The sequence below is a fragment of the Salarias fasciatus genome, assembly GCF_902148845.1.
Source record: "Salarias fasciatus chromosome 7 unlocalized genomic scaffold, fSalaFa1.1 super_scaffold_4, whole genome shotgun sequence".
In the NCBI taxonomy this organism is placed as follows: domain Eukaryota; kingdom Metazoa; phylum Chordata; class Actinopteri; order Blenniiformes; family Blenniidae; genus Salarias; species Salarias fasciatus.
This window is the reverse complement of record NW_021941229.1, coordinates 6,992,036-7,004,317: the sequence shown is the minus strand read 5'-3', so window position 1 is coordinate 7,004,317 and position 12,282 is coordinate 6,992,036. Positions and strand designations below refer to the sequence as shown.

At 39.1% G+C, this 12,282-nt stretch overlaps 1 protein-coding gene and 1 long non-coding RNA gene across 5 annotated transcripts; both read left to right on the top strand.

The window, feature by feature from the left end:
* Nucleotides 1-28: 28 nt before the first annotated feature.
* LOC115382693 (uncharacterized) lies at nt 29-5,571 on the top strand. Of its 2 annotated transcripts, XR_003930592.1 has the most exons (4): nt 29-557; nt 894-1,033; nt 1,235-1,333; nt 5,097-5,571. It is a non-coding gene; the product is annotated as an uncharacterized LOC115382693 (long non-coding RNA). The 2 variants fall into 2 exon arrangements; XR_003930591.1 differs by lacking the exon at nt 29-557 and having other exon boundaries at nt 708-1,033.
* Nucleotides 5,572-5,614: 43 nt separating this feature from the next.
* On the top strand, nt 5,615-9,524 carry LOC115382687 (zinc finger protein 436-like). 3 transcript variants are annotated; one of them, XM_030084518.1, is made up of 5 exons: nt 5,615-5,928; nt 6,133-6,223; nt 6,378-6,421; nt 6,895-7,106; nt 7,659-9,524. In XM_030084518.1, the coding sequence occupies exons 4-5, from the start codon at nt 6,936-6,938 to the stop codon at nt 9,378-9,380; spliced, it is 1,893 nt and encodes a 630-aa protein (XP_029940378.1). In that variant the 5' UTR covers nt 5,615-5,928; nt 6,133-6,223; nt 6,378-6,421; nt 6,895-6,935; the 3' UTR covers nt 9,381-9,524. The 3 variants fall into 3 exon arrangements, with proteins under 3 accessions (XP_029940378.1, XP_029940379.1, XP_029940377.1); XM_030084519.1 differs by having other exon boundaries at nt 5,615-5,932; XM_030084517.1 differs by having other exon boundaries at nt 5,615-6,223.
* The last annotated feature ends 2,758 nt before the right edge of the window (nt 9,525-12,282 follow it).

Sequence of the window (12,282 nt, the reverse complement as noted above, 5' to 3'; positions counted from 1 at the left end):
GGCTTCTTGTTCTGGGAGAATGTTTCTGAAAAGCGGGAACTTTAACACAAGTTAATTGTCATTATAGTAAACGCCTGTTACGTTCATGGCTGTCACAGTCTAGCAGGGAGCAGCGGGCCGGATGGAAGACGTTTCTGTGGAGTTCCACAAGTTAGAAAACATCAGGGGCAACAAAGAATGGAGTCAGCCAGTGTCGGCGAAATGCATGGATTCCCAGCATTAAAAGGGGGAACTTTTCCCTCTGTGCGTTCACAAAAGCGTGCTCAGATCACTTTGAGACAAAGAGAGTGCATTTATATGCATGCGTTTTGTCGTTAAATCATAACTCAACTGCAGAAAGAGAAGAACGAGATCATCCATCATGTCTTGCTGCGTCGTCGGGTGCACGAATCGTTTTGATAAAAACAACAAGTCGCGCAAGTTTTACAGGATACCGTCAGGTCGCACCCCTTTCAAGGCAAACAAGAGACGTCTTTGGCTGCAGGCCATCAGAAGAACCGACTGGACCGAGCAGAAGATTAAAAACGCGTCTATCTGCAGCGATCACTTCATCTCAGGTAAGCCTCAGCTAACAAGCTAAAACGGTGTTGATAATGAATAAGTAAGCCAATTGAAGTAAGCAATACCTAACCCTCTACCACGGACATCCGGGTCACTAAGCACTTCCGGGTATGCGCGCGGGGCTTAGCAACCGGGGCAAAGGGGCAAACAGTCACGCACACTGCTGCAAGCGAAGCGAAGCATTTTTTGTGTGGAGTACTTTGTTCTTGCTCAATATTTGTTGTAGATTGAGAGATATAGATATAAAAAAAGATGGTGAAGAATTGTTGTGTGTCCAACTGTACCAACAACGTAGCTCGGCAGCCTCACTTGTCCTTTTATATGATACCAAGCGAGGCTACTGAACCAGAGAGGAGGACAGCGTGGCTGCTGGCTGTAAACAGAGCCGCCGACAACACCAGCAAAACACCGGGAGAGCTGTGGATACCGAAAACGGACTACACTTATGTTTGTTCTGCACATTTTCTAACAGGTAAGAAATCTAGTTTGCTTCATAACATCCAATTCCCAGATTATTCTGGGGCTTCTAGGTCTGTCAGCAGTTTTGTGTTTATATTGTAATTTATCAGCTGTTTATAACTTTATAGATACATCTAACCATATTTCTTAAAATCTACTAGATGTAAATGGTCTGGAGTCTAGTATGATAAATAAATGCTTTTTTTTTTTTCAGGAAAAAAGAACAACCAGAAAGATCACCCAGATTATGTCCCTTCCATATTCCCACAAAAACCAGTGTCAAGACAGTCATGCAGAGCCCAGAAGAGAAGAGGTTTGAACATCACACTACTAGTGTAACTACTGTAAAAGTAGTTTTGTATCATTTTCACTGTATATATAAAATGATTCGACTCTATCTGTTAGTATTTTGTACCTGCACATAATTAGAAAAAGTTCGAAAAAATTAAGACGGTTTCCATTTCCAGAATGAGTTCATAAATTGTAGATGATTCCAAGTTCGTGTAAAGAGCTGCACGTTGTTCCAGAGATTGTCATGGAGTTCTGGATTATTCCATAACGTTCTAGAAACTGAATGTGTAATATTTGCAAAGGAGATACTTTTATGTGAAATCTCAGAAATAGTGTTATTTATAATTTAAAGACTTGTTTTTCTGTAAGTATTTGGAATACTAAATTAATCATCTTGCATCTAATCATCTTTTGATTTGTTTCAAACAGTTTAGAAACATTATTATTGAATAAAATATCAAGAACCTCTTAAACATAAAATAACCCAAAGCCTTTTACCAGTCATGTAAATATAGAAAAATGTGTTATATATCAAACAGTTAACATTACTTATCCATGTACATATAATAATCCCCATCATAGTTGTAATTTAACTTCATTTGTCTCTGGAGTTTTGATGAGGTAGTGGTAATAATAACAATAATAATAATGCATTGGCTTTGTATCGCGCTTTTCTGGACACTCAAAGACGCTTTACATTGCATTATTCATTCACACCATACTGGGTGGTGGTAAGCTACTGCTGGTACACATCTGGCTACCCCAAACTAGGTTATTGTTTTGGATTATTTAACCAGGAATCAGCAGTGTGCGTGTATGGACACAAATCCAGCCCGACGATGTTAAGCTTTGCCTTTGGCTCTTTATTTGTAAGATGCAAAGATGAGACGAAATGAATGAAAACATAACCGGGGCCATTTTTATTGAAGACCAAAGCCAATTTTTTTTAACGAGAGCAAAATGATCCAAACATTTTTTAAGCAAATTACAAAAATACCAAATTTGTGTTTCACTCTGTGTCAGTGCAAAAATCCACCAAAAAATATAACAATATTCAAGGTCAAAGTTCAAGTATCTGTATTGTCATTGTCCAGAGACAATGAGACGGTAAGGCAACTTCAGGCAACATGGCGCCAAACAGTGGTGCAAAAAAAGCAAGGAGAATAAACTAACAAAAAACCCATATATATACACACACACACATATATATATGTATATATATATATATTTTAGGGCTGTCACTTTAGTGCATTAATTATATTAATTAATTACACCTGCAGCTCAGTGCACTAAAAAAATTAATCTAAGATTAATTATAACACACTTGAGTGGCAATTCAGTGTGAATGGAACTGTTGTCTTATTTAGAGGCATGTTATACTTGTAGTATTCATTTTAAATTGCTGTATTAAGTTAGCTTTCGTATTCATTTTGAATTTAGTTTGCTTCAGTGGCTATTTGAGACTCAGCCTCATTTTATTTCAGAATTTTTTTTGTCTATATTGTACTGCATTTTTGCATAGTGCACCAGGCCGAATTGATTTGCTGGGATGTACTGAAACTTTTTCTTCTTTTGAATTTCATCAATGAAACACACTGAAAGTGTTATTTGAGTTGCCTGATTGGGCTTAGAATTTATTTTGGCCAAGCCGTCCTGACTTAGCTTTCATTCATCATCAATAAAAATGTGGATTTCAAATCTTGTCTTCTTGGTGTATTCATTTGAGGAGTCATGCACTACAATTCTGTAGCATCCTAGAATTTGAATTCTGCACTTGGGGACTGAAAGCAAATATGAGATTAAAATGTGATTAATTAATTAGAAATCCTGTAATTAATTAGATTACAATTTTGATCGCATGACAGCACATATATGTGTATATATATATATATATATATGTGTATATATGTGTGTGTGTGTATATACAATGGGGGAAATAAGTATTGAACGCATTAACTGTTTTGTCATTACATTTATTTCCAAAAATGCAATTCATGTGACATTTCTTCCAGACACTGGTATTAACTCAAATAATCCACACATGAAAAGAAATCACAACATTCAAATCCAGAAATAGTGATTATGTGGAATTAAGTGCAATAACACAGGAAAAAAGTATTGAACACACTATCTGAGACTCGTTTAATACTTTGTGGAGAAGCCTTTGTTTACAATGACTGCTTCCAGACGCTTGTTGTATGTATGAACTAATCGCCCACACTGCTCAGGTGTGATTTTTGCCCATTCCTCCTCACAGATTGTCTTCAAATCCTGAATATTCTTTGGTGCCCTCTGGTGAACCCTTATCTTTAGTTCTTTCCACAAATGTTCGATCGGATTTAAGTCAGGTGATTGACTGGGCCATTCTAACACATTGATTTTCTTTTTTTTAAACCATTCGAGAGTCAACTTTGCCGTGTGCTTCGGATCGTTGTCCTGTTGAAAGGTCCAGCCCCGTCTCATCTTCATCATCCTGGTGGATGGCAGGAGGTTCATCTCAAGAATTTGCCGATAGATGTTTCCATTCATTGCTCCTTCAATTATATGAAGTCTGCCAGTACCACGAGATGAGAAACAACCCCATGCCATGATGTTTCCACCACCAAACTTCACTGTTGGTATAGTGTTATTTGGGTGATGTGCAGTGCCATTTCTCCTCCAAACATGGTGTGTAGTATGACAGCCAAAAAGTTCAATTTTGGTCTCATCTGACCAGACAACATTCTCCCAGTATTCCACAGGCTTATCCAGATGCTGTTTAGCAAACTTTAGACGAGCTTCAACATGCCTTTTTTTGAGGAACGGAGTCTTGCGGGCTGAGCGTCCATAGAGGCCATGGCGGTGGAGTGCATTGCCTATCGTTTTCTCTGTAACACTTGTACCTGCTGCCTCCATGTCTTGCTGGAGTGCTTTCCGGGTGGTCCTTGGCTCTTTGAGAACTCTTCTGACCATCTTTCTGACTCCCTGGTCAGAAATCTTGCGAGGAGCTCCTGTGCGCGGCCTGTTGATGATAAGGTGATGCTTCTTCCACTTGCGGATAATGGCCCCAACGGTGCTTACTGGAATACTCAGATTCTTTGAGATAAGTCTGTAACCAGTTCCATTCTGATGCTGAGCAACAATCAGGCTGCGAAGGTCTTGAGAGAGCTCCTTGCTTTTACCCATCATGAGATGTGTCTTGTTTGACTACTTGGTGAAAAAACAACCTGTTTATAGGGCCATCAATTAGCACTAACCCAGCTGATGTTGGTTTGCACTTATAGGAAGTACAAAGACTAATTACTTTCAGGTGTGAGATGGTATGGTGCCTTTCCTTGACAAACTATACAGCTTTCCCATGGTGTGTTCAATACTTTTTTCCTGTGTTATTGCACTTAATTCCACATAATCACTATTTCTGGATTTGAATGTTGTGATTTCTTTTCATGTGTGGATTATTTGAGTTAATACCAGTGTCTGGAAGAAATGTCACATGAATTGCATTTTTGGAAATAAATGTAATGACAAAACAGTTAATGCGTTCAATACTTATTTCCCCCATTGTGTATATATATATATATATATATATATATATATGTACACACACACACACACACACACACATATATATATATATATATATATATATATATATATATATATATATATATATATATATATATATATATATATATGTACACACACACGTGTGTGTGTGTGTGTGTGTGTGTACAAAATTTACAAATATGAGATGTGTTTCCTGATGGACCCCTGGCTTAATGTGTTTTTTTTCTTTCTTTTGATAGTGGATGTCGGAGTGCAATCTGCAGCAGGGGCAACTGGTGCAATGCTGTGTTCTGTGTGCTGTTATGTGTGTAATGTTGGGCTGCTAGCTCGGGCAGAACAACCTTGTGTGTCAATGTGAATTTTGTAGAGCAGGGCAGCAACGTGAACACATTTCTCAGCCACGCCGGCCATACATGTGCAGTGAGCTCTGTCCACGTCCTCAGAGGACTTCAGGATCACCCATGGCTGAGGCGGCTTCTGACTGAGGCGCATGGAGTGATTCACCGAAATGCAGAGAACCATGTTTTAGATTTTGCAGATATTTACAATGCTAATACAACAGCAATTCACCATAAGTTAAAACCCCTTGATGCCTGAATTTATTTAGAGTGAGGAGAAATGAAAATGGATGTAGTTCACATCAAGGGGGTTTATTAATAATAATAATGATGCATTGGTTTTACATAGCACTTTTCTCGACACTCAAACGCCCTTTAGACTGCATTATTGATTCACTCCCCAAGTTACTTTTCTATCATGCACACTGCAGTAGGGAGACGGCCAGCTGTCTCCCTACTGTTAGCTAACAACAGTGAAAGGAAAAAGGCTGAGAAAATAAGTAAAATCTACCCTTCTACAAATTGATTTAGTGCATTCTTTAAAGCGTACAGTCTTCATGTGACCTCTGGGTGTACATGATGACAGAAAACGAATTTGTGAATGAAAAGTAACTTACTTTTGTCCGGACAACGGCCTTTTGTTGAACCCGGAGCATCTTGAGGTCCTGCACTCATCCATCAGTAAACTGCACCCGGGCTTGCTGAAGGGATCTGAAGTTGCTGAACTCTTCGTGTGTGTACGCACTGACACCCAAAATCATAGAATTATAGATGTGTGCGTGCTGAAAGTACGCTGAACGCTTTTTAAGTTGCTTCGCTAAACGTCTGTCGCTGTTGTTACTGCTGTAGGCCGCTGCATGCTTGACCAATGACCTCTGGCCAACCATGAGGTTTTATCATTACTGTAAGTCACTGAAATGCACTTTTATTTGTACAGGAGCAGCATCTGACGACTTTGACCATCCGAGCTTCGTCCCGTGTATCTTCCCCAACGTAACCCAGTCCAGCAAAAATGCAAAGTCAGAAGGGTAAATATGATCACATCCGTGTGCTTTGTTGTTCTCTGATCAACCAGCATGTTGATTTCTACTTACTTGAATTGAGGATGTAATAAACCAGTGATTTGCCAAGTAAAACAACTGCTTTCTTTGTACCATGATTCCTCTCTTCTGTGTGTTTCAGATGTAAGAGAAAAATACAAAGGACTGAAACCCACCACAAAAAAAGTAAGTATGCTGTTCGAAATGACTAAGGAATTGCGCTGAATGCGCCAATTTGCCAAAATGTTGAAGTATCCCTTTAACTTTCTCACACAGTGTGTATTATATGGATAATTTGGACCCTTTTTCATCCCGTCATAGATGTAAATACATATGCATTCATAAGGTATTACAGTTCACACATACCAGTCAAAGACTAGAAAACTGCATGGATCACATTTCCAAACTGGTATTTTACTGTGCACGCTTCATGCATGAAGATTTGTGATTTTTAGTTTTATTTATGTCCTTGCTGTCTGTATTTTTCCGTAAGTCTCGAATGCCTCCTCGCATCTGGTTTGTATGCAGTTCTTTATTCGAGTTTGTATTTTGCAGCTACAGAAAGGGAAAAAAAAGTTTTTACAACTACACCGTTTTCAGCACTGCCTTTGAACATGATATTTTGCTCAGTGCTTAATATTCGCACTTTAACTCTTCAGGAAAACCCGCAGCCCTGTATGATACGGCCCCATCGCTGAGGATGCCTGCGGAGTCTGTAACCAAACCTGCTCCCAGCACCTTGGAATCTTCTGCTCACGGACAAGTCTACCAGAGTGACGGACAGCAGCTCTCTGTCATGGAGGATCCTGACTGTCCTCACCAGCAGGTTGTCGTACTTGGGGACTGGAATGAAGTTTCCCAAACATCTCAGGTAAATTTAATTCCCAAAAATTACTTATGACACATCCTATGTACATTTCACAGCCGTATGTCGTCATCAGGCTCAGTTAGTTCATCATGTGTCCACACAACAAAATCACACAAGTCTTTATCACCAAGAAACGTTTGAGCTTGAATTTAACAAAAACATGAATGTTGTTAAACATGCCTATGAAAATTACAAGAGTAGAAATAGGCTGAAATTGGAGAAGTGGCGGTGCCTTGGGGGTGACCCTGTCTGTCAACACTTGCTACTCACTGAACAGAAGCAGAAATCATTGATGAATCATGTGATAACAGTTTGATAACTGACTCTTTCAGAGTGATTACACAGAATTTAATAAGTAACGTTGCTCATAACATCCGCCGGCCGACCGCATGTTTCAATCGCTGAGCTGCCACCCGTATTAGAAAAACACGGATCGACCTGCTAGTTTCAGTGGGAAAGAGGTATTGGTGACATGGTTGCTCTGTTGATTTTTAAATTGGTTTTTCTTTATTCTCACATCACAAATGTTCCTTTCCTCTCCTTTGTAATCCTCAGACCTCCAAGAGTGAAGTCTTTGTATTGAAAAAGACGTTTTTTATGAGGAGCAGTTTTGGAAGCCTGAAAATGAACTCCAATCTGGACCTGAAGGAACCACGTCGTCCTCAGATCAAAGTGGAGGAGGAAGGACCACATCCTCCTTGGATCAAGGTGGAGGTGAAAGAAGAGGTGGAACCACATTATTCTTGGATCAAGGTGGAAGAGGAAGGGGAGGAACCACATCTTCCTCAGATCAAGGTGGAAGAGGAAGAGGAGCCACATCCTTCTTGGATCCAGGTGGAGGTGAAACAAGAGAAGGAAGCACATTCTTCTTGGCTCAAGGTGGAACAAGAGGAACCACAGCCTCTTCATATCAAAGTGGAGGAAGAGCCACATTCTCCTTTGTTCAAAGAGGAAGAGGAGGAACCACATCCTCCTCTGTTGAAAGAGGAAGAGGAGGAAGCACATCCTCCTCTGTTGAAAGAGGAAGAGGAGGAAGCACAACCTCCTTTGTTGACAGAGGAAGAGGAGGAAGCACAACCTCCTTTCTTCAAAGAGGAAGAGGAGGAACCACATCCCCCTCAGACGGAAGTGGAGGAAGAGCACCCACTTTCTCCTCCGAATGAAGAGGAAGAAGAGGAACTGAATCCTTCTCCGATGGAAGAGCAGGAGAAAATCGACACCTGTGAGAACAGGAAGCAGGAGACTGACGCCTCTCTTCAAAATGTGACTGATGGGAAAATGGACCAGAGTAACTCGAAACCAGATGAAGAGCTTCACCTTGGTAACCCTGTGCCGGCTGTGAGTCACGACCATCAACAAACCTGTGAAGATTCAGGGTCACAACGAAATGAAGACCCTACATTAAAAAATGGAGTTCAAACAGATGAGAAGAACAGTTATTGTGACGTGAGTGATAAACATTTCAGAAGCAGTCAGAGTTTAATAAAACACAGGAGAATTCACTCAGGTGAGAAGCCATATTTCTGTAAAACTTGTGGGAAACGATTCAAGGGCAAAAGTAATTTGAGACAGCACAAGGCAGTTCACACAGCTGAGAAGCCCGATCCTTGTAGATTATGTGGGAAAAGCTTGAGTTCTAATGACGATCTGACTGATCACATGAAGACTCACGCGAGTGAGAGGTCATATTCCTGTGAAACATGCGGGAAATGCTTCCGTCGCCGTAACAATTTGACTCTCCACATGAAGACTCACAAAAGTCAGAAGCATCACTCCTGTAAAAAATGTGGGAAATGTTTCCGTCACAATTATGAACTGACTGATCACATGAGGACTCACACAGGCGAGGGGCCGTATTCCTGTGAAACATGTGGGAAGTGTTTCAGCCACCCTAGCAATTTGGCTATCCACTTGAGATCCCACACAGGTGAGAAGCCTTTTGCTTGTAAAACATGCGGGAAAGGTTTTGGTTACAGGAGTCATTTGGATGACCACATGAGGTCTCACACTGGTGAGAAGCCTTATTCTTGTGAAGCATGTGGGAAAAGTTTTTGCCACAAAAACCATCTGGCTGTTCATATGAGGGCTCACACAGGTGAGAAGCCTTTTTCTTGTGAATCGTGTGGGCAGACATTTGGCTACAAAAGTCATTTGAACGTCCACATGCGGGTTCACACAGGTGAGAAGCCGTATTCCTGTAAGACATGTGGGAAAGGTTTTATTCGTAACTCTCATCTGACCAGCCACATGAGAACTCACACAGGTGGGAAGTCGTAGTTTACAGACATCTGCAACAGTTATGTTGGACGACAAACCACTTTCATGTCTCACACACGTGAATTCTCATTCAAAAAAAAAAAAAAAAAAAACTGGACCAAGACATTGTCTATGAAGAACGCAATGTTTAAAGGGAGTGTTCTTCAATGCCGAGTGACAAAAATGATACTTTCAATCATGTTTTTCAGGTAAATGTTTTAATTATTGCATCTTTAAATGTTTTTCAGTTCATTCCAACTGTGGTAGCAGGTCAGCCAATCATGAAGCTGAAGCATCTTTCTCCTGTAGTTGTCGCATTCAATTTTTTAACTGTCACAACTTCTTATGTTTGTCAATGAGGACAGTTGTGTTCACCTGTTAAAAGTTTTTAATAAAACATGCTTTTGGTTTGTTTTGCATGTGGTTTTCAATTTATTATCATGATTGTGGTTTAACCAATCTTTTACTGTCAAGATTTTAATACATCACTTTGAATGTTGGAGCATGTAATGCCAATTGAAGAACCACCGAGCAGATATCAGACATCCTCCACTTTGTTCATAACACATCAAAGTTCAATAGGCCTTTGTTTTAAACCCCATACTTTTTTTGTACACTGCATGTTTCTTGCAAGAAACATAAGACAAGCAGCCTTTTCTTTTTCCTTTCAAAAATCTTTTTCACAGTCCTGTCCAAGCCTCTGAGGGGCCCTTTGCAAATTTTGGTTTGTGCCCCCTCATATCACTTAAATCTCATCTAAGCTCCACCATTAACAGTGCTGGTGGGTTATATGCTGAGTTGCTTCAGGTGTTTCAGTTGTGGTTATTGATGCCATACTTCTTATTAATCACAGTGTGGCATTTAGAGCCATTAGTGTATTGAGAATTTGTTTTATCAAACAGTGTCTAACTCTGACCAGTAGAGGGCGTGTTCGCCACACGGTGTGTTCAGAGAAGGGATAGTCTCGTGTGATTACATTCTGAGGATGAGACAAAGCAAGACGGAAGCTGTAATGAACGTAAAGCATCGCATGCCAGTTGTGTTCACATTTAGTTGAGTTTTTACTCTGTAGTGTTTTTGTAAATCGTTTTTATGATGAATCTTGCTGCTCTAGTTATTCAAGCTTTATCTCGCTTTCTGTCTTTATTTCTCGCGATGCTTTCCGCAGCCAATCAGGTGGTTGGTAGAATGGGAAACAGGAAGTACATGTCTTTGTGGAGGAAGCTTCAGTGAAACACCGGGAGGAGCTGATACAAGGCAGTCCTCTGAATCTATATGTTGGTGTCTGAAAAATACCCTCCCGAAGGAAATTACTTCTGGTGAGTAAAGAAAGTCAGTCTGCCGTCGGAGTGTTTATGCGCGTGACGTCCAAATGAAGTGACTTCAAGCAATGCTTTATCAAAGAATCATGAATAAAAAGTTTTGAAGGTGAAACGGAAAAGTTCCGCCACGTTTTGTATATGTGCTTACTGACAACAGTGCTACCGAGAACTCTTTGAAATTGCAATCTAAAGAGGAGGTAAAAAAACAAACAAAAAAAAAAAAAATTCCCGGACTAATACTTTTCTGAAGCGACGATACTGCGCATGCGCACCACGGTCGTAGTAAACAAAGAAGGCTTCATTCATCCGTTCTGCTCTCTGCCCACTGTTAAAGTGCAACAATCTACCACACAACGACCTCAGGATGTCTTGTTTGAACACTTGTCTTAATTATATAGTTATCAAGACTATTTCAGATCATGAAATGTGTTTTTGTGGACGTTGTAGGATTTATAAATTCTGCTCACCTCAAAACTGCCTCCACAGACTGAAACAGGCTGGATCATAACCCAAGATGGACACTGAGAGTTATTTACGAAAATTACTGTTAATAATATAAATCCCTCAGTGAAAGACATTCTAGAAATAACTTTTAAAATATTAATTTTAACTTCCCAATTTAGATTTAGCATTGAATTGAAAAAACAGTTCAAGCCTGAGACAAACAAGATTTGTTTAATTATTTCAGGCAAAAGTAAATCCTGTGGAACATTAAAAGATTACAAAAGTACAAGTGAAGGTAAAAAACAAGCAAAAATAAAAACTTGTAGGACAACTCATGGATAGATTTATGCATTCATTGTAAAATATCATCAAGATAACTTTTTATAAACAACGAAAATATATTAAAATCAAATATACCTGGTGGTTGGAGAGGCAGGGTTAATGGTAAATAGTGGTGTGTATCGCCTAGTATCTGGCGATACGATTCGTATCACGATTCATGGGTCACGATTCGATATATCCCAATATATCCCGATACCAATGTTCATGACGATTATTGCGATACATTAGGAACAATTAATTTGTAAATTAGTAGTACTTCATGAGAAAACTTGTATGAAACACATTTTATTCATCCCAAATGCAACAGAAGCACTCAAGCAACTATATTTAACAGCAAACAAGTTGCAGGCTACTTTTTCATTTAAACAGTAAATAAAAATAAAGGCTACATAAACCTTCAATAATGTAACATGTTTTGAGAAAATAAAGTGCAATCATTGTAAAACCTTGAATTGAATTGAATTGAAATTCCTTTATTTGTCCCACGGGGAAATTGCAATGTTAAGCAGCACAGAGAAAAGAAATAGAAACAGAAAAGAAATGCGAAATATGAGAATTTACAAGGTCCAACCATACATAGAAAAATTAACTATAAATTTAGGATAAATATAATTAAATAACTGATACAAACTAAATGACATAATTTAAATATAAGTTTCAGACAGATATAAAGAAATAAGATATACACTAACAGATATAAATCAAATATAAATTAAATATACATTTAAGACAGAACACATGTAAACTATAATATTAATAACAGATATGAGTTACATATTATTTAAATATACATATAGGACAGGCATATGTACAAT

Bases quoted from the DNA above. Each gene is read 5' to 3' on its own strand.
- LOC115382687 (XM_030084517.1), top strand. From the start codon at position 6,081: ATGAGGTTTTATCATTACTGTAAGTCACTGAAATGCACTTTTATTTGT. The intron at 6,224-6,377 runs GTAAATATGATC...TGTGTGTTTCAG, and splicing joins AAAAATGCAAAGTCAGAAGG to ATGTAAGAGAAAAATACAAA. The intron at 7,107-7,658 runs GTAAATTTAATT...TGTAATCCTCAG, and splicing joins AAGTTTCCCAAACATCTCAG to ACCTCCAAGAGTGAAGTCTT.